Source organism: Esox lucius, chromosome 20 (genome assembly GCF_011004845.1).
Source record: "Esox lucius isolate fEsoLuc1 chromosome 20, fEsoLuc1.pri, whole genome shotgun sequence".
NCBI classification, from domain to species: domain Eukaryota; kingdom Metazoa; phylum Chordata; class Actinopteri; order Esociformes; family Esocidae; genus Esox; species Esox lucius.
The window spans coordinates 26122146-26140853 of NC_047588.1; the positions used below are offsets into that span (position 1 = coordinate 26122146).

General features: G+C 45.0%; 1 protein-coding gene across 1 annotated transcript in view; it reads right to left on the bottom strand.

Annotated features, from left to right (window-relative positions):
* Window positions 1-2221: 2221 nt before the first annotated feature.
* grik5 (glutamate receptor, ionotropic, kainate 5) overlaps window positions 2222-18708 on the bottom strand; it is a 103472-nt gene continuing 86985 nt past the window's right edge. The window contains exons 9-22 of the mRNA XM_013139457.3: window positions 17853-18011; window positions 15784-15936; window positions 12818-12922; window positions 11288-11395; window positions 10566-10769; window positions 9213-9326; window positions 8832-8941; window positions 6374-6547; window positions 5820-5985; window positions 5007-5232; window positions 4549-4677; window positions 3908-4029; window positions 3257-3293; window positions 2222-2366 (exon numbers count right to left, since the gene is read on the bottom strand). Of these exons, the coding sequence (XP_012994911.1) occupies window positions 2314-2366; window positions 3257-3293; window positions 3908-4029; window positions 4549-4677; window positions 5007-5232; window positions 5820-5985; window positions 6374-6547; window positions 8832-8941; window positions 9213-9326; window positions 10566-10769; window positions 11288-11395; window positions 12818-12922; window positions 15784-15936; window positions 17853-18011 (1860 nt within the window). The 3' untranslated portion in view covers window positions 2222-2313. The remainder of the gene's footprint in view (window positions 2367-3256; window positions 3294-3907; window positions 4030-4548; window positions 4678-5006; window positions 5233-5819; window positions 5986-6373; window positions 6548-8831; window positions 8942-9212; window positions 9327-10565; window positions 10770-11287; window positions 11396-12817; window positions 12923-15783; window positions 15937-17852; window positions 18012-18708) is intronic.

Consider the following 18708-nt stretch of genomic DNA (forward strand, 5'->3'; position numbering starts at 1 on the left):
CTTGACATTCATATACTTCTGAATACTAAAGCCTACATTTCCATCTCTCCTTTCCTTCTTCACTAAAGATAGGTGATCAAAGAGGATAGAGATTCACCTGTCCTGTCAGATCAGCTGTTGTGTAGGAAAGGAGGCGAGGAAAGGGATGAGGTGTATTAGGACCAAGCCATCCATGTAGTGCATCCGAGAGATACACCTTAGAGGCAGCAGAAACTGCAGAAAGGCTACAGAGATCCAGCGAAGTATTGACTTCAACTCTGTAACGTTAGTCCCTCTGTCTGCACTGTAATCCATGACCTCCATCTCCTCCTCAGTCATTGGGTGGTTATTACTTATTAAGGGGAATAATGAGCTTTACAGGCTAGAAGGAGAGGATTCAGGGAGGAGGGAGCTCAGAGTCAGGATCTGGCAGGCGTCTGTGCTGCAGACAGTCAGCTCAGTGTGATATACAGAAGGGAAGCTTTAGTCCCAGCCTTCTGGCAGCCTCCAGGCGGCCAGACCAAGCCCCCAGCACGATGCTGCCCAGAATTAATTATGGAAGTAGTTCATTTAGGGATTTGTCATTCTGATACTGTGGCATCCTTGTCTCTCTTTCCCTTTTTCTTTTTGGTTCTCTCTTTTTTTCACATGCTCTGAGTCTCTCCCTCTCTCTCTCTGTGTTTCTCTCTAAGCTGTGAACAGAGGTAAAGAGAAGTAAAGGCTTGGCAAGTGTTCTGCAGGATAACAGGGAAAATTCATTCTCAGTTCTCAAAGCCTTTGATTATCATTCACTTAGGCTGAAAGGGTGTGATCCTTTTTTGCAGGATTCCTCTCACGTTTTGTAATTACTGCAGACCTCCGCACACACAAACACAAACACACACTACACACACACACTCCACGCATACAGTAGTTCAGCCTTTTTCAATGCTGTTTTAAAAGCCGCTACTTGGTGTGTGGAGGGACATAACACCTCCTCCACACAGTAAATCTCAGGGGAGTCTTCATCATTTGTTGTGATCCACCATAATAGTCACATAAATAGTCTTTATTAATCCATAACTCTTACTTAGAACAAGGGTAACCAAATGGTAAAGACAACAACAGAAAAACAAGGAAATCTTTTAATTCACTCAGTCAGGTATAGTCTTCTTTTTTGTGTCACATATTTTAAAGGTTCTACATGGTCAGTCTGTGCTCTTACCCCCGGCAGCCCTGAGAGAAAGAGCGGACTGTTTAGTTCAGATTCTGTGGTGACATGGAAAGGGAAAGGAAGAGGGAACATAGAGACCAAAATGAAAAACCAGTAGGTCCACAAGTCTGGCATTAAATTATATTTCCACCTCACTGCTTTATCCAGTGTCACTCAGACTTGATTGCACAGGTCCACAGGTACGATAAGAACGAAGCAGCCTTCCTGAAATACATCACTGAACTAGAACTCTACAGAGCCCGGTTCTGTGGACAGAGTAGGCCAACATCAGAAGCAGCTAGGCAACGGGTCTCTAAGTCGTTGTCCTTCTGCATGGACGTATTTTGGTATCTGTGCAAATACAGGAAAGGATTCCATCACACACTCACAATGTGTTTGTGCTCTCTAAATCTCTGGTTTTTTCTTCCTTTCCCCCGTTATTTCCTGCTTAAGGTGTGGAGGACAACAGAATAGTCTGTCACTGAGCAGCACAAATATCCGTTGTCTGTACAACACCCCCCCAACAACCCCCCCCCCCCCCCCCCCCCCCACCCCAAGCCATCGCTCTTAGTCCTGTCCGCCCAGGAGATCTGTGCTGGTGCTGCTCTGTGGTGGGGGCATGGGTCCAAAGGGAGGGGGGGGTGCTGTGGTGAAGCTGCCTGGGGCTGGGCCCTCCTCCCCCCTCACTGTCTGTGTTGGAGGAGGAGGGGGCCGGGGGAGGAGGCAGGCGGGGCAGGGGTGCTGATGAGGGGGGTATCCTTGTGGACCCCGTCCCTGACCTCAGGCTCTGGATCCTCCTGCACTCCTGGCAGATCCTTACATGTGTGCAACTGCGAGGGAGCGCCACGGCAACCTGGGGCGGGGCCGGGGGAGGAGCGGTGGAGTTAACCCCCAGAGAGTCTTCCAGGATTCGCTGGGGCCCTGGACCCATGTCTGTTGGACCTCCTCCTGCCCCTACACCCACTCCTTGTCCCCCTGCTCCCCCAGTTAGGGGCCCGGAGCCGCTGTAGAGCTTGCCGTTACTGAGACGCATCTCCCGTACGAAGCGGAGGGGCCGCGGAGCCCCCAGGGCGATGCGGGTGGGGTGGCGGAGGGCCGCGGAGCTGCCCAGGGGCCGGCGACGGCGGGAACGGGAACTCTTTTTACAGGATACGGCGTTTCTGAACTCGGTGAGCATCTCCTGACAGACAGATACCTGGGAAGACGGGGGAGAAAGGAGTGGGAGGGATAGAGGAAGGGGGAGACAGACAGAGACAGGGGAAGGAAGTGGGGCCAAAAAGGAAAGAACGCAAATGGGGAGAAAGAGGGAAGAAAAAGGACAAGCACAACAAACAGACAGAGATGGAGGGAGAAACAGACAGAGAGAGATGGAGAAACAGACAGAGATGAGGGAGAAACAGACAGAGAGAGATGGAGAAACAGACAGAGATGGAGGGAGAAACAGACAGAGAGAGATGGAAAAACAGACAGAGATGGAGGGAGAAACAGACAGAGATGGAGGGAGAAACAGACAGAGATGGGGAAGATGCAGGGAGAAACAGATGGACAGACAGAGACAGAAACAGAAAGACAGATATGTGGAAGAAAAAATAAAAGGCAAACAAGAGAAAGGAAAGGCGAAACAGGGCAGGCAGGTGGATGGAGGGTAGAGTAGGAGGAGAAGCAGTCCAGGGGGCAGTATAGATAGGTAGAAATGGAAGGATCAATTCAATTGATAGTTCATGGAAATGATTCGGTGATAATAAAGGGAGATGCAGAGACGGATAGAGGTGGGAGAATGTCCGAAGAGCACACAGAGTTAATACAATCCACAGAAAAATGCTAAACATTTGTGTTCATCACAAATTCCATTTTTATAATGGTACACAATGCACAATGGACTGACAGGCAGGACAGCAAACTGGGGTGCATGTAGACAAACAGACACACACATCCAAACAAACACAGTCAGTCTGAAACAGACTTCTCTTGGCATTCCGACAGCATCACACACTGGCACAAGAAGTCCAATGAAATGCATTAACAAGGACAAATCCCAAAACGGTGTGGTCTACAGCATTATACCAACAAGATAAATGTTCTTACACAAACAGATACAGTATTCTTTATCAGAAAACAGACACTGATTGACAGAATGGCAGGTGTTACAGACAGACGGACAGACAGCAAGGTGAGTGATCCAAGAATGGTAACAAAGTAGTACCAGCATACATGTGAGGCATGTAAAAGAAGATACATCATGACATTTAATGCCGAGAAAATCATCACACGCTGCTTCTTACGCAAGCAAATATTGGCATCAAAATATTGGCTTATTCACACCCTATAAAAAAGTTCACAGTCAACACCCACTCACACGGTCAAACGGCAACACTAGGACTACAGCATGACAACACTAGGACTACAGCATGACAACACTAGGACTACAGCATGACAACACCGGTATGTACACACAACGTCACGACATGCCACTGGATCCTGCATCTCCTTTCATACATCGCTACTGCATCGTTCCAGGTTCGGTTGGAGGATCAGCAAGGCACATCACCCATGCAGAAAACACACAGAGACACGGCTACACACACAGTCAGACACACACACACACACAGGGCCAGAAGCAGCCCAACAAACACATAGACTATAAGACAGAGGACTTGGAGTCAGGGTGGGAGTGTTGCCATGGGGACCTACTGGGATGGGTCTGCGGTGTTGGCGAGGGCAGGGGAGTGGGCGTACCTCGTCTGTCACTGAAGAGCAGCGTGTCGACCACACAAACTCCATGATGGCCACGAACACAGCAATGATGAGGCCACAGATCAACACCACAAAGATACCTCCGATGTTCTCCATGCCCAGGCCTGGAGAGGAGAGACAGGACAGTGAATACACACACTCACAGAGACCCTGATAGTCTACCATCTCACAGAGACCCTGATAGTCCACCATCTCACAGAGACCCTGATAGTCCACCATCTCACAAAGACCCTGATAGTCCACCATCTCACAGAGACCCTGATAGTCCACCATCTCACAGAGACCCTGATAGTCCACCATCTCACAGAGACCCTGATAGTCCACCATCTCACAGAGACCCTGATAGTCTACCATCTCACAGAGACCCTGATAGTCCACCATCTCACAGAGACCCTGACAGTCCACCATTTCACAAAGACCCTGATAGTCCACCATCTCATAGAGACCCTGATATTGTCCCATCACATAGAGACCCTGCTTGTCTCCCCTAAAACCAAGACCATGATAGGGTCCTACCATACAGGAAACCATATAACCTCCTACCACACTGTGACCTTGATAGTCTCCCCTCTCACAAACCATAGTTCATCAGAGGAGCCTCTAGATAAGGAGTAGTGGCTGACCCTTGGCTCGGTGGTCCTCCTCCTTAGGGCACTGTCCTCCTTCCCACCACCTCCTCTTCAGGATCTCTAGCCGGTTGTTCTCCTGAAGATGCAGGATGGCCATAGTGATCTCCTCTCTGAATGGGGAGCCTTTGAGGATGAGAGAAAGAAGAGATTGAAGATGTAGACGAAGAGGACACAAAGCTAAAGGTCTCTTCCCCCTCTCATCCAGATGTTGTGGGTGGTATCAATCAATCAATCAAATTTATTTATAAAGCCCTTTTTACAACAGCAGTTGTCACAAAGTGCTTTTACAGAGACACCCGGCCTTAAACCCCAAGGAGCAAACAACAGTAGTGTTTAATTTCAACGTTATTCCCATGGTACCATTCCTCCATTGTGCCCTCCAGGTCATCGCCCATTTTCATCCAATCTCTTCCTCTTTCCCAACTGTCCCCCCATTTCACCCAATCTCTCACCCAGGGGCATGCCGATGCCGTAGCCCTTGGTGTCCAGCAGGCCTCCTATCTGGGTGAGGTTACAGTTGAGTTTGCGGTAGTACTCGTTCATGGTGCTCTCCAGGAGGAAGGCGTACTTGGAGTTGACCACACGGGCGATGCCCTCCTCCGTGCTCTTCACAAACACACTGGGCTGCTTGGAGTGCATGTAGTTCCACATCCGCTGGTACGTCTGGTAGCGTGAATTCTGGAGAGAAGAGAGATGCGAGGGAGGGGTGAGGAAAGAGAGATGAGGGAGGGGTGGAGAAAGAGAGATGAGAGGGAGGGGTAAGGAAAGAGAGATGAGGGGGAGGGGTGAGGAAAGAGAGATGAGAAGGAATGGAGGGGTAAGGAAAGAGAGATAGGAGAAGGTCCATATTAAAGACAGCCAGATAGGGTTAGGCTCAGGGTTAATATAATCCAAGTCGCTCAGGGTAGCCAACACATAGCCTGCTGAAAGCTTACTAGATACATACCCACAAACATACATGACATGAACCCACACACCTACACACACACGTAACATTTAACAACATACTGAAAATGGAAACTTACAAACACACACTAACAACAGCCGATGGTGACAGATGCCAACCGTCCAATCAGCAAGCAGGGCAAAATGAACAATAAAGAACACAGCAGCAACTCAGAGACACTGGCAAATACTCAGCAATTCCCCACACACTGGTGCATTCTGGGACACGATGGAAAATAAAAACACACAAAATCATTTAGCCCCCCCACATTGAAAGTATCCTCCACATCAGGCCTCCCTGGGCCAGTGCTGGGTCATACCATGAAGAAGGTCATGGTGCTCCCCCCCTGAATGGTGCCATACTCAATGTTGGTCTGGTCGGCCAGGTCGTCAGGGGACTCAATGGGCACTTCCATTCTCTGGACGGTCAGGAAGGCTGCCAGGTTGGCCGTATAGGAGGAGATGATGATCAGAGTGAACATCCACCTGGGGAAAACAGGCAGTGTCGTAAAGAGGAAGAGAAGAACTGGGACTGATAAAGATGGGAAAAGAAGCTGAGGCAGAGGGGCTACACAGTAGAAGACAACAGGAAATCCAAAGAGAGAGTCAGGAAAAGAGACAGACAGACAAGGAGAAAGAAACATACAGGAAGAGACAGAGAAACAGATGGGGAGGGCGAGAAGAAGAGAGAGACAGAGAGAGTGATAAGAGAGGAAAGGGTGATGGACACACTCCTACATATCCACACACACAGACTCCATATCCAAGACGTTATTCCCATTCAAAGTCCTATCTTCCCTTGATAAAAGTGCCAGCTACTTTATTTAAATGAAAATATAAAGTGTGAGTGCGTGCACCACACAAACCGACTCACCAGACCCCAGAGACGCAGCGCGTGGATAAGGCTCGAGGCATGATCTCAGAGCCCTGCTGCATAAAGCCTCCTACTGGGAACCAGAGGCTGTTCCCCAGAGTGTACTGGTTCTCCAGCATGTCCTTGCGCTCCTGCAGACACGGGTGGGGGTTGTACCATTCATAGGGACTCAACCTGAGAGGAAGCACAGGAGAGGAGTTCAGGAGAGACCATAAAGACCTATTCATAATGAATAGAGATACCTATGGATCCATATATAATGAGGAGTAGAGACCATATAAACATACACAGACAGGACTAGAGGAGAGATCATATAAACCTATACACAGACAAGACTAGAGGAGAGACCATATAAACCTCTATACAGACAGGACTAGAGGAGAGATCATATAAACCTATACACAGACAGGACTAGAGGAGAGACCATATAAACCTCTATACAGACAGGACTAGAGGAGAGATCATATAAACCTATACACAGACAGGACTAGAGGAGAGACCATATAAACCTATACACAGACAGGACTAGAGGAGAGACCATACAACCATATTCACAGACAGGACTAGAAGAGAGATCACATAAACCTATACACAGACAGGACTAGAGGAGAGATCATATAAACCTATACACAGACAGGACTAGAGGAGAGATCATATAAACTATACACAAGCAAGCAAGTTTATTTATATAGCACAATTCATACATTGAAGCAATTCAATGTGCTTTGAAAAAAAAATGTTTAAACAATGACATAAAAACAAATACTCAAATGAAAACTTCAAAGCAAATGAATACATCATAATAATAAAAAATACAATAAGAAAACATAAAGATTAAAAGTGGGAAGCTATAAGGCTAAACAGTGTGGTTAAGTTTAAGTGCTCAGTCATAGGCACGTGAGAAGAGAAGTGTTTTTTAGAAATTGGATTTAAAAATGTATACGTTTGGGGTACGTCTAAGATCTTCTGGTAGTTTATTCCAGTTGTGTACAGCATAAGTGCTAAACGCAGCTTCTCCATGTTTAGTTTGGACTCTGGGCTCTACTGGCTGACCTGTGTTCATGGATCTAAGAGCCCTGCTCGGTTTATATTCTTCAAACATTTCAGAAATGTATTTGGGTCCTAAACCATTCAGAGATTTATAAACTAAAAGCACCACTTTGAATAATTTTCTGTAACTGACTGGAAGCCAATGCAAAGATTTAAGAACCAGAGTGATGTGCCCTGTTCTCTTGGTCCTGGTTATCATTTTAGCAGCAGCATTCTGAATGAACTGCAGCTGTTTTACAGTCTTTTTCGGGAGTCCAGTTAAGAGGCCATTACAGTAGTCAACCCTACTAGAGATAAAAGCATGGATTAGTTTCTCTTGGTCTTTTTGGGACCAAGAGAAATTCTGGCTATATTTTTAAGATGATATAATGCTGTTTTGGTCACAGCTATGATATGACTGTTAAATGTGAGGTCTGAGTCAATCAAAACACCAAGATTACGCACTTGATCCCTGGTTTTCAGGGCCTGAGAATCCAGCTCTTTACTAATACTTGATCTTTTATTTTTGTTGCCAAACACAATAATCTCAAGTTTTATCTTGGTTTAATTGTAGACAATTTTGGTCCATCCAGGTATTTATGTGCTCTATACAGTGACACAGAGAGTCCATTGAGCTGTTGTGTTAGACCACATTTTCCACTTACTTTAATCCACACAGTTGTTTTGGTCAATGTACAATTCCTAACATTAATTTGGTTGTCTGGTTGAGTGTACAAGACATACTACAGTGATCAAACTCACCCCAAAACATGTTCTGTATGTCTCCATCTAATACTTTAAAGACTTTTTTTTTTCTGCACACATCACAAGTTGTGCATTTGAAGAAAATGGACTGGCTACATCAGCTCTGGTACATTCAGTGGTGTTTCCTTGACTGGCGAAATACAGGAGTCGTGAAAATGTAGGAAACATTGAACATGACACACTGAAACATCCTTAAAACATTGTAACACCAACACTATATTAGGCTTGAGAACCAGGTACTGCGGAAGACTAGCAGTGTGTGGATTTAGAAAATCAGGTCCAAGACAAGGGCAAAGCTGGAAGTAAACACAGTTTGAGAGATTCACATTTACGATCATAATAATGGAGAACAACATGTTTTGCTTTGACATTGCCTTTAAAGACGTTAGGCATGTTTGTGAAGCATTGATTTTGGTGAGTCCAGCCAATGTAGTACAAAGCTTCTGCATGCAACTAGACAGAAAAATATATCTCAGAAATTAAACTTTGACCAGAACAACTGTCTGTATGATACTTTCACAGGAAGAAAAGTAAGTGGAAATGAGGTATAACATAAAAAACACAATTTCCCTTAAAATGTATAATAGAACTGAATGCCAAAGGTCATCACTTGTTGCCTGTTCCAATTGTCTGGGGGTTCATGTGGTCCTTTCTCTGCTCTTACCTTGCAGCCAGGAAGAGTACACAGCTGACAGCCAGATAAGCCAGCAACATGAAAAGCCACACAGCAGGAGAGAAGGGGTCAAGGAACGAGAAGTATCCCGGCTTCCTGCCCTAGAAGATAGAAGACGATTTAGTTTGGCGGTTACTCTATAATACATTTCCTGTAGTTTGTCTTTCAGCCACAGAGGGGCAGTGTTCCCCCTGCAGCTGTACCTCATCTCTAGAATCAAACATCTTGTAATGCAACAGATAACCACACAAGACAGAAATGTGTGGATGTACAACAATTTGTATTGTTTTTACCATATCCAGTCTATCCATTCTATCAGTCAATATGAGTCAGATGTCATCATAGAAATAAATACATGTCTGTCTATCTTACCAGGTGGACTCTGTACAGGATGCTGATTCCTAGTGTCATGAAGGGTTTAGAGAAGTCGATGACTTTCTCCCTCTCAGATGTGATGGTGAAGCCTGCTACTGCCAAGTCTGCTTTCTGTGGGAAATAGAGAGAGGGTCTGAAATATATGACACTTAAAGACCCTACAAGCTCGTAGATGCACCCAGCAAACAGGTCTAGGGATGTCCTAACGGCTGGCTTAGGTTTGTAGAACACCTATATGCCATAGGAGCTCCCTGCACCTCCCATAGAGAGACACTGTGAAACACACCAAGAGAAAATAGTAGTATTATTCTGTCAGAGAGACAATACCCAGAGACACATGCAGTAGAACCGTGGACTGGCTGGGGGTTCCATCCCTGTGGAACTGCCTGTCAGACAGTCCAATTAAAGCCTAATTGATGAACATGGGATGTTAATTAGTCTGGTTTGATCAGTCAGGAGTGCAGAGAGAGCAAAGAGTGGGGAGAGCAGGGCAGCACCATGGCAGGAGCCACATGGGGACCACACCGTGGTAATTTAAGTATGCTGTGCGGTACTAATTAACCAGACATAAGGCCTTTTCAGACAGCCAGCAGAGAATCATTGAGTTCCCTGCTGAGTACACCAACTTGTCCCCCTACTGAAGCGGCAAGTGTCTTTCACACACAGAACGATGGCCACCAGTGACTATACCAACTAAATAAACAAACATCACTGTCGGAAAAGTCAATCACTATAACACCATTAGCATACATGAAAAATGCAACAGAAATGAATAATGGAGAAGTGGATTGGATATTTTATTTATTTATTTAAATCACGGCTCTGTAAGCTGAGAGCCGGAGTTAACCAGCTAAGTAGAGTGAACACCCTCACGCCCCTCACATCAACCCCCTCAACCACCTCAGTCCCCACACCCTAACACCCCCCAAACCCACATCAACCCACACACCCTCACGCCCCTCACATCAACCCCCTCAACCACCTCAGTCCCCACACCCTAACACCCCCCCACACCCACATCAACCCACACACCCTCACGCCCCTCACATCAACCCCCTCACCCACCTCAGTCCCCACACCCTAACACCCCCCACACCCACATCAACCCACACACCCTCACGCCCCTCCCATCAACCCCCCAAACCTACCTCAACCCACACCCTCACATCAACTCCCTCACCCACAACAACCCACACACCCTCACACCCCTCACATCAACCCCCTCACCCATCTCAGTCCCCACACCCTAACACCCCCCCACACCCACATCAACCCACACACCCTCACGCCCCTCACATCAATCCCCGCACCCCACCTCACTCACGTGCACGCCTGTGAATGAGAACTCACTCTATTGATGAGCTCTCCAACCATGCCAGTCCAGGACCCATTGGGTTCAGGCGCTCCATACAGCCCATCGTCCACCAACTTGATTCTGAAGGAGCACTTTAAGATGTCTGCCAGCTCCCTAAGCATGTCCACGCAGAAGCCTTCGTACTGGTCATTCCCCTGAAATTCCTGGTAGTTCCCCTTACGCATCACATAGGGGCTCTCCTATACAGTGAGCAAACATATTGATGCATATCTGGAATTAATAATATTAAATGTAGACTGATATGATTACTGATTTGACATAAACAGTATGGTGGTCATAATGAAGTGGTCAAAGTAAAGGGTTTGACCTCACCTGTATGGTGGGCATAATAAAGGGTTTGACCTCACCTGTATGGTGGGCATTATAAAGGGTTTGACCTCACCTGTATGGTGGGCATAATAAAGGGTTTGACATCACCTGTATGGTGGGCATAATAAAGGGTTTGACCTCACCTGTATGGTGGGCATAATAAAAGATTTGACCTCACCTGTATGGTGGGCATAATAAAAGATTTGACCTCACCAGTATGGTGGTCATAATAAAGGGTTTGACCTCACCAGTATGGTGGGCATAATAAAGGGTTTGACCTCACCAATATGGTGGTCATAATAAAGGGTTTGACCTCACCAATATGGTGGTCATAATAAAGGGTTTGACCTCACCAGTATGGTGGTCATAATAAAGGGTTTGACCTCACCAGTATGGTGGTGACGATGAGGGTCTTGTTTGCCAGGGTCTCCGAGACGTTAATGTCCAGACTGGTGGCGTTCATGGCCAGGGTGTTATTGGAGAACCAGATACCAATCTGAGAGATGGAGGGAGGTGGAGAGACACAGCCGGACAGAGATAAAGAGAATAAGACATAACATTACATAATAATTGCCAGATGTGTGAATACAAATGAGTGTAAAATAAGGGACTAGAATGGAAAGAGGAAAGGTAAGACCATGTGAACATAGACTGTACGACATCTCTCTAAAGGTCAAATGGGATTTAATGGTGTCGTAGATAGAATCAGCTATATTTTCACTTCTTGTGACATTTACTACTACAGTATTGCTTAGAGAACTGTTCAAGAGAGCGATGTGGGAGAGTTGAGCTGTTCGTCCATGTCTGAGCTGTAGAAGTCCTATACATTCAAAGTGAAAAATATTAAAATAGAACAGGGATGGGCATCTCCGAAACAGCCTGTTTTGAAGACCACTTCTAAAATCAATTCCAGATAAATTCCCTCCCCTCACACAATTTGGTTTATATAGATGTGAGAATGTAGACCCACAAGCCACTGCAACCCCCAATGATCAGTTCACAGGTTTCATTGCCCCCAACCTGTCAAAACTGCCCTCCTGATTATACATGAAAGCAATTGGTGCTTTGTATGCATCTTTGGAGTCATGTGTGTCTGTTGGTTATTCTTTTGGTGTTATTGTTCTGCTTCTCCATTAGAGCTTATTTAGACTACTGTAGTTTTCTCCAGGTGAACGACATATCTGGACAGATTTGCATCTTGTATGGTGGAAACAGGTGGAAACCTTAAATGTTGTACGCTACGTTACATGGTACCCTTCCCTGACAGGCACGCCCTGTGGCTACTGATGTCTATTTCAGGTGCAATGAGCAGTGATGTATGAAGGCTGGCCCTGCTCCATGTAAAAACAAAATCAGAAAACAAAATGTTTTTTGGGAAGCAATGAAAAACCTTTGGCACTGGCAATGAAACAATTCTACTATAGTCAACAACAGTTGTTCATTGGAGAGCGCCACGTTAGTCGCCAGGTAAACCATATTGTCAGTGAGTTTATTTGCCTTCCAGGTCAGTGGTCTGGCGGAAACACTGTGCACGCATGTGTTTTGCCTTACAGAGAAGCAACATTTTCTTGTTGATAGTTGATAGTGAATTGACATTTTTTATTTTATGCATTCAAGAAGGTTCAACAATTTCAAAACAAAAGCTATTGAAAAAGCTATAACAATAGCAAGGCTGTTTTTTTTGCAATGAAATGCAATGAAAACATCATTGCATTTTTAAAAAGCCCAATAATTTGGTCAGGGTTGATGATATTTAAATTCTGTAGCTACCGTAGTGCAATGATGCTCGTAGTCTCCAGCTGGTAAACCAATTTTAACTCTAGATTGACTGTTGCTGTAATGGCTCTCTACTGTCCACATAGTGGCCATTTGGTCTCGAACTACATTCCCCAACTGTATAACCCCAGTGCCCTCTGACCTCTCTGTGACCTTGGCGGTGTTTCTCCAGGATCCTCAGGGTGTAGTTGGTCCTCTGGCCTTTACTGTTGAACTCCACACGGCCAGTCAGCCCATCGTACTCCACCTAACAGACAGTAGGAGAGAGGATGGAGGGAGGTACATAGTCATTTGCATTCAAATATATTCAATTCAAATGTGGCCTACAGAGGTCTAGTGGTCCAGGGAGAGACAGACAGGCATGAAGGCCGATAGAGACAGACGAACAGAGAGACAGACAGGCAAGCACAAAAATAGAGACAAACGGACAGAGAGACAGACAGGCAAGCAGACAGATAGAGACAAACAGAAAGAGAGACAGACAGGCAAGCAGACAGATACAGACAAACGGACAGAGAGAGACGGACAAACAAATACAGAGATCTATGTAGTCAATACTCAGTAACCATATAGGTGCTAGGCTAGCTGAAGATACTCAAGTTGATGTTGAAGAGCAATTAGTGGATGCAGACTGCAGCTCTAAAGTCACATGCTGTTTAGTTTGTTTAAAAAATACACAGATTTCAGCATTTAGGCTATTTTATACAGGATAGTGGCATGTGTAAATGCAGAAAGTTTTCCTAAAAAGTCAATGTTATGCGACGTCCGAGCTGCAGTGCAGACCGTACGCCCTTATCACTCTTCAATCACAGGGTGAGTGGAGTTCACATATCTACACCATGTGACGATGAGCCGAGTTCACATATCTACACCATGTGATGATGAGCCGAGTTCACATATCTACACCATGTGACGATGAGCCGAGTTCACATATCTACACCATGTGACGATGAGCCGAGTTCACATATCTACACCATGTGATGATGAGCCGAGTTCACATATCTACACCATGTGACGATGAGCCGAGTTCACATATCTACACCATGTGACGATGAGCCGAGTTCACATATCTACACCATGTGATGATGAGCCGAGTTCACATATCTACACCATGTGACGATGAGCCGAGTTCACATATCTACACCATGTGACGATGAGCCGAGTTCACATATCTACACCATGTGATGATGAGCCGAGTTCACATATCTACACCATGTGATGATGAGCCGAGTTCACATATCTACACCATGTGATGATGAGCCGAGTTCACATATCTACACCATGTGATGATGAGCCGAGTTCACATATCTACACCATGTGATGATGAGCCGAGTTCACTACACATATCTAGTGCACAGTGTGATGATGAGCAGAGTTCACTACACATATCTAGTGCACAGTGTGACGATGAGCAGAGTTCACTACACATATCTAGTGCACAGTGTGACGATGAGCAGAGTTCACTACACATATCTAGTGCACAGTGTGACGATGAGCAGAGTTCACTACACATATCTAGTGCACAGTGTGACGATGCTGACAGAGCTGGTGGGATGGTGGGGTAGTGAAGACAGAACACTCTGTGCGGTGTGATAACCGAGACAGATCTCATGCCAGTGCAGAGGTGACGGACTGAGATGGAGCACAGGCAGCCATGTAGACAGCTCGTCAATGAAACATAACGACAGCCAGCCACGTGAAATGACAAAGATACACAGGAGGAGAAGAGTCACACGAAAGACAGACAGAGAAAAATAGACGGAGAGACCAACAGACACAGATAAGGAACATTGCCACAACCAGCAATTGCCAACAACACTGGATCATAACACATGAAAATGGTGAGTGGGACAGGCATGACCAGGGATTGTGCTGTAGTTGCTGTGAAAGGATGAACAATGGGATTGCTGTGGGTAAATGGAATATACAGTATTTATGTATGGAAGTGAACGACAATCTTCAATTTCCAAATGAAGCTTCCAAATGAAAGTGAACATCAATAGCATTTACACAGTGCGTGTGTGTGTGAACATCATTAGCATTTACACTGTGTGTGTGTGTGTGTGTGTGTGTGTGTGTGAGAACATCAATAGCATTTACACTGTGTGTGTGTGAACATCAATAGCATTTTACACTGTGTGTGAGTGTGTGTGTGTGTGTGTGTGAACATCAATAGCATTTACACTGTGTGTGTGTGTGTGTGTGAACATCAATAGCATTTACATTGTGTGTGTGTGTGTGTGAACATCAATAGCATTTTACACTGTGTGTTTGTGTGTGTGTGTGAACATCAATAGCATTTACACTGTGTGTGTGTGTGTGAACATCAATAGCATTTACATTGTGTGTGTGTGTGTGTGTGTGTGTGAACATCAATAGCATTTTACACTGTGTGTTTGTGTGTGTGTGAACATCAATAGCATTTACACTGTGTGTGTGTGTGTGTGTGTGTGAGAACATCAATAGCATTTACACTGTGTGTGTGTGAACATCAATAGCATTTTACACTGTGTGTGAGTGTGTGTGTGTGTGTGTGAACATCAATAGCATTTACACTGTGTGTGTGTGTGTGTGTGAACATCAATAGCATTTACATTGTGTGTGTGTGTGTGTGTGTGTGTGAACATCAATAGCATTTTACACTGTGTGTTTGTGTGTGTGTGAACATCAATAGCATTTACACTGTGTGTGTGTGTGTGTGTGTGTGTGTGAACATCAATAGCATTTACACTGTGTGTGTGTGTGTGTGTGTGTGTGTGTGTGTGTGTGAACATCAATAGCATTTACACTGTGTGTGTGTGTGTGTGAACATCAATAGCATTTACACTGTGTGTGTGTGAACATCAATAGCATTTACACTGTGTGGGTGTGAACATTAATAGCATTTACACTGTGTGGGTGTGAACATCAGTGGCATTTACACTGTGTGTGGGTGTGATCATCAATAGCATTTACACTGTGTGTGGGTGTGAACATCAGTGGCATTTACACTGTGTGTGTGTGTGAACATCAATAGCATTTACACTGTGTGTGTGTGAACATCAATAGCATTTACACTGTGCGTATGTGTGAACATCAATAGCATTTACACTGTGTGTGTGTGCTGACCATGCGCAGGTAGTTCATGAGGCTGGTGCCGTGTTGCCAGATCTGAGGAGAGGTACAGCTGAGTGGTTTCACTCCAATCTCCTGACTCCTGTTGAGCTCCTTCACTGCCCCCACCACCACGTGAACAGCATCGAACATCAGGGCTGACGACAACTGTGTGCGCGTATGGCGGCGAGATGAAAAGATGTCCAGGAGGGAGGAAGGGTTGATTAAAACAGAGACCTTACATTTTGTGTCTGTATTTGGTGGGTTATTGTGCCAAACATCCACTACAATTTAATTAATTTAGACATACATACAGTGGCTCTCAAACTTATTCACCCCACTTGCACTTTTCCACATGCTATTGTGTTACAGCAATGTTTTTGACACTGATCATTGAACACAAAAATAATTTGAAGTGAAAATGCAAAACTGAGAGTATTTTTTTGCTTGGGTATTCATACCTTTTAGTCAGTATTTGGTAGAGGTGTCAATTTCAGCAATTACATTTAAGTCCAGACCAGCTTTGCAAATCTGGGCACAAGTTTGCCCACTCATCTTTTCATAATTCCTGATGTATGGGGAGCTTTGGTGAACAGGAACCTTTTCTACACAATTAGAATTGGATTTTGGTCTGGACTTCAATTTGGTCTCAGGGTCTTTCAAATTATGGCAAATATACAGCATTACATCAATTATACACTCACCTAAAGGATTATTAGGAACACCATACTAATACTGTGTTTGACCCCCTTTCGCCTTCAGAACTGCCTTAATTCTATGTGGCATTGATTCAACAAGGTGCTGAAAGCATTCTTTACAAATGTTGGCCCATATTGATAGGATACCATCTTGCAGTTGATGGAGATTTGTGGGATGCAAATCCAAGACACAAAGCTCCTGTTCCACCACATCCCAAAGATGCTCTATTGGGTTGAGATCTGGTGACTGTGGGGGCCATTTCAGTACAGTGAACTCATTGTCATGTTCAAGAAACCAATTTGAAATTATTCAAGCTTTGTGACATGGTGCATTATCCTGCTGGAAGTAGCCATCAGAGGATGGGTACATGGTGGTCATAAAGGGATGGACATGGTCAGAAACAATGCTCAGGTAGGCCATGGCATTTAAACGATGCCCAATTGGCACAAAGGGGCCTAAAGTGTGCCAAGAAAACATCCCCCACACCATTACACCACCACCACCAGCCTGCACAGTGGTAACAAGGCATGATGGATCCATGTTCTCATTCTCTTTACGCCAAATTCTGACTCTACCAAATGAATGTCTCAACAGAAATCGAGACTCATCAGACCAGGCAACATTCTTCCAGTCTTCAACTGTCCAATTTTGGTGAGCTCGTGCAAATTGTAGCCTCTTTTTCTTATTTGTAGTGGTGATGAGTGGTACCCGGTAGGGTCTTCTGCTGTTGTAGCCCATCCGCCTCAAGGTTGTGCGTGTTGTGGCTTCACAAATGCTTTGCTGCATACCTCGGTTGTAACAAGTGGTTATTTCAGTCAAAGTTGCTCTTCTATCAGCTTGAATCAGTCGGCCCATTCTCCTCTGACCTCAAGCATCAACAAGGCATTTTCGCCCACAGGACTGCCGCATACTGGATGTTTTTCCCTTTTCACACCATTCTTTGTAAACCCTGGAAATGGTTGTGCGTGAAAATCCCAGTAACTGAGCAGATTGTGAAATACTCAGACCGGCCCGTCTGGCACCAACAACCATGCCACACTCAAAATTGCTTTCCCATTCTGACATTCAGTTTGGAGTTCAGGAGATTGTCTTGACCAGGACCACACCCCTAAATGCATTGAAGCAACTGCCATGTAATTGGTTGAGTAGATAATTGCATTAAGGAGAAATTGAACAGGTGTTCCTAATAATCCTTTAGGTGAGTGTACATTCAGTTTGTAATACAACAGAATGTGGAGAAAGTTAAGGGGCCTGAAAACATTCCAAATCCACTGTACATACCAGAAAGAAACAACATTTTTCAGATGTTATAAGAAAGTTAACACTGGCTGACACAAGGATGAATAAAGTCGTTTAAGTGAATGTAACAGCCTGGTGAAACCTACAGCTGGTCCAGGGTAAATGAGATCACAGCCCTCCCTCCAGGACAGGTTGAGACTCCTGATGAACTCCAGGTAGAAGGGATGGGTGCTGTTGAACATGGAGAAGCCTATGATATTGGACTGGTCATCCACTATGTCATCCAGCCTCAGCAGGGGAAAGTCCTGAAAATGTGAAGGACGGGATACATTGGCTAAGTCACATGACGGAACATATTCTCACGTAGTATTTCTTTGTTGGTTTTGGCAACATATACAATGTATGGCCAATAAAGCCCATCGGAATTTAACTGAAAGAGAGAGAGATTATAGCAAATGAGAAGAAGAAGCTCAAAGAACAAGAGAGAAAATCTAGCTGCAAATGCATCTGGTAGCCGAGTGGACAGAGGATCTGACCAATAACCAAAAGGATCAAACCCCAGAGCTGGCCAGGAGAAAATGTTTTGTTCTGTCCCGTGTGAATTTTTTTTTTGTTCTATCCTTAGCGAGGCATTTAACCTTAATTACTCCAAGGTCGTTGCTGTAAAGGAGAACGTGTTGTCAGTCAAGTTCCCTGGTAAAATGTGATGATTAAAAAGGCAGACTGAGTGACTGGACCAAAAGGGGCAGAGAGAGCAGTTGAAGAGTGCCACTGTGTGGTCAGGACCAGAGGGGTAATGGATAAACCCTGTACAACATATGTTGACACATTCATTTAAAGGCATCCACAACTTTTACAGATAGAACCTAAGAGGAGGCGAGTGCGACTTTCTCCTAAGCCTTCCATTCTTTCATATCTTCTGTTCTTGTAATGTGTATCTCTCAAATGGAAACACACACACATATACACACAAAAAAAAACGGGATTTGGAAGGCGGAAGGA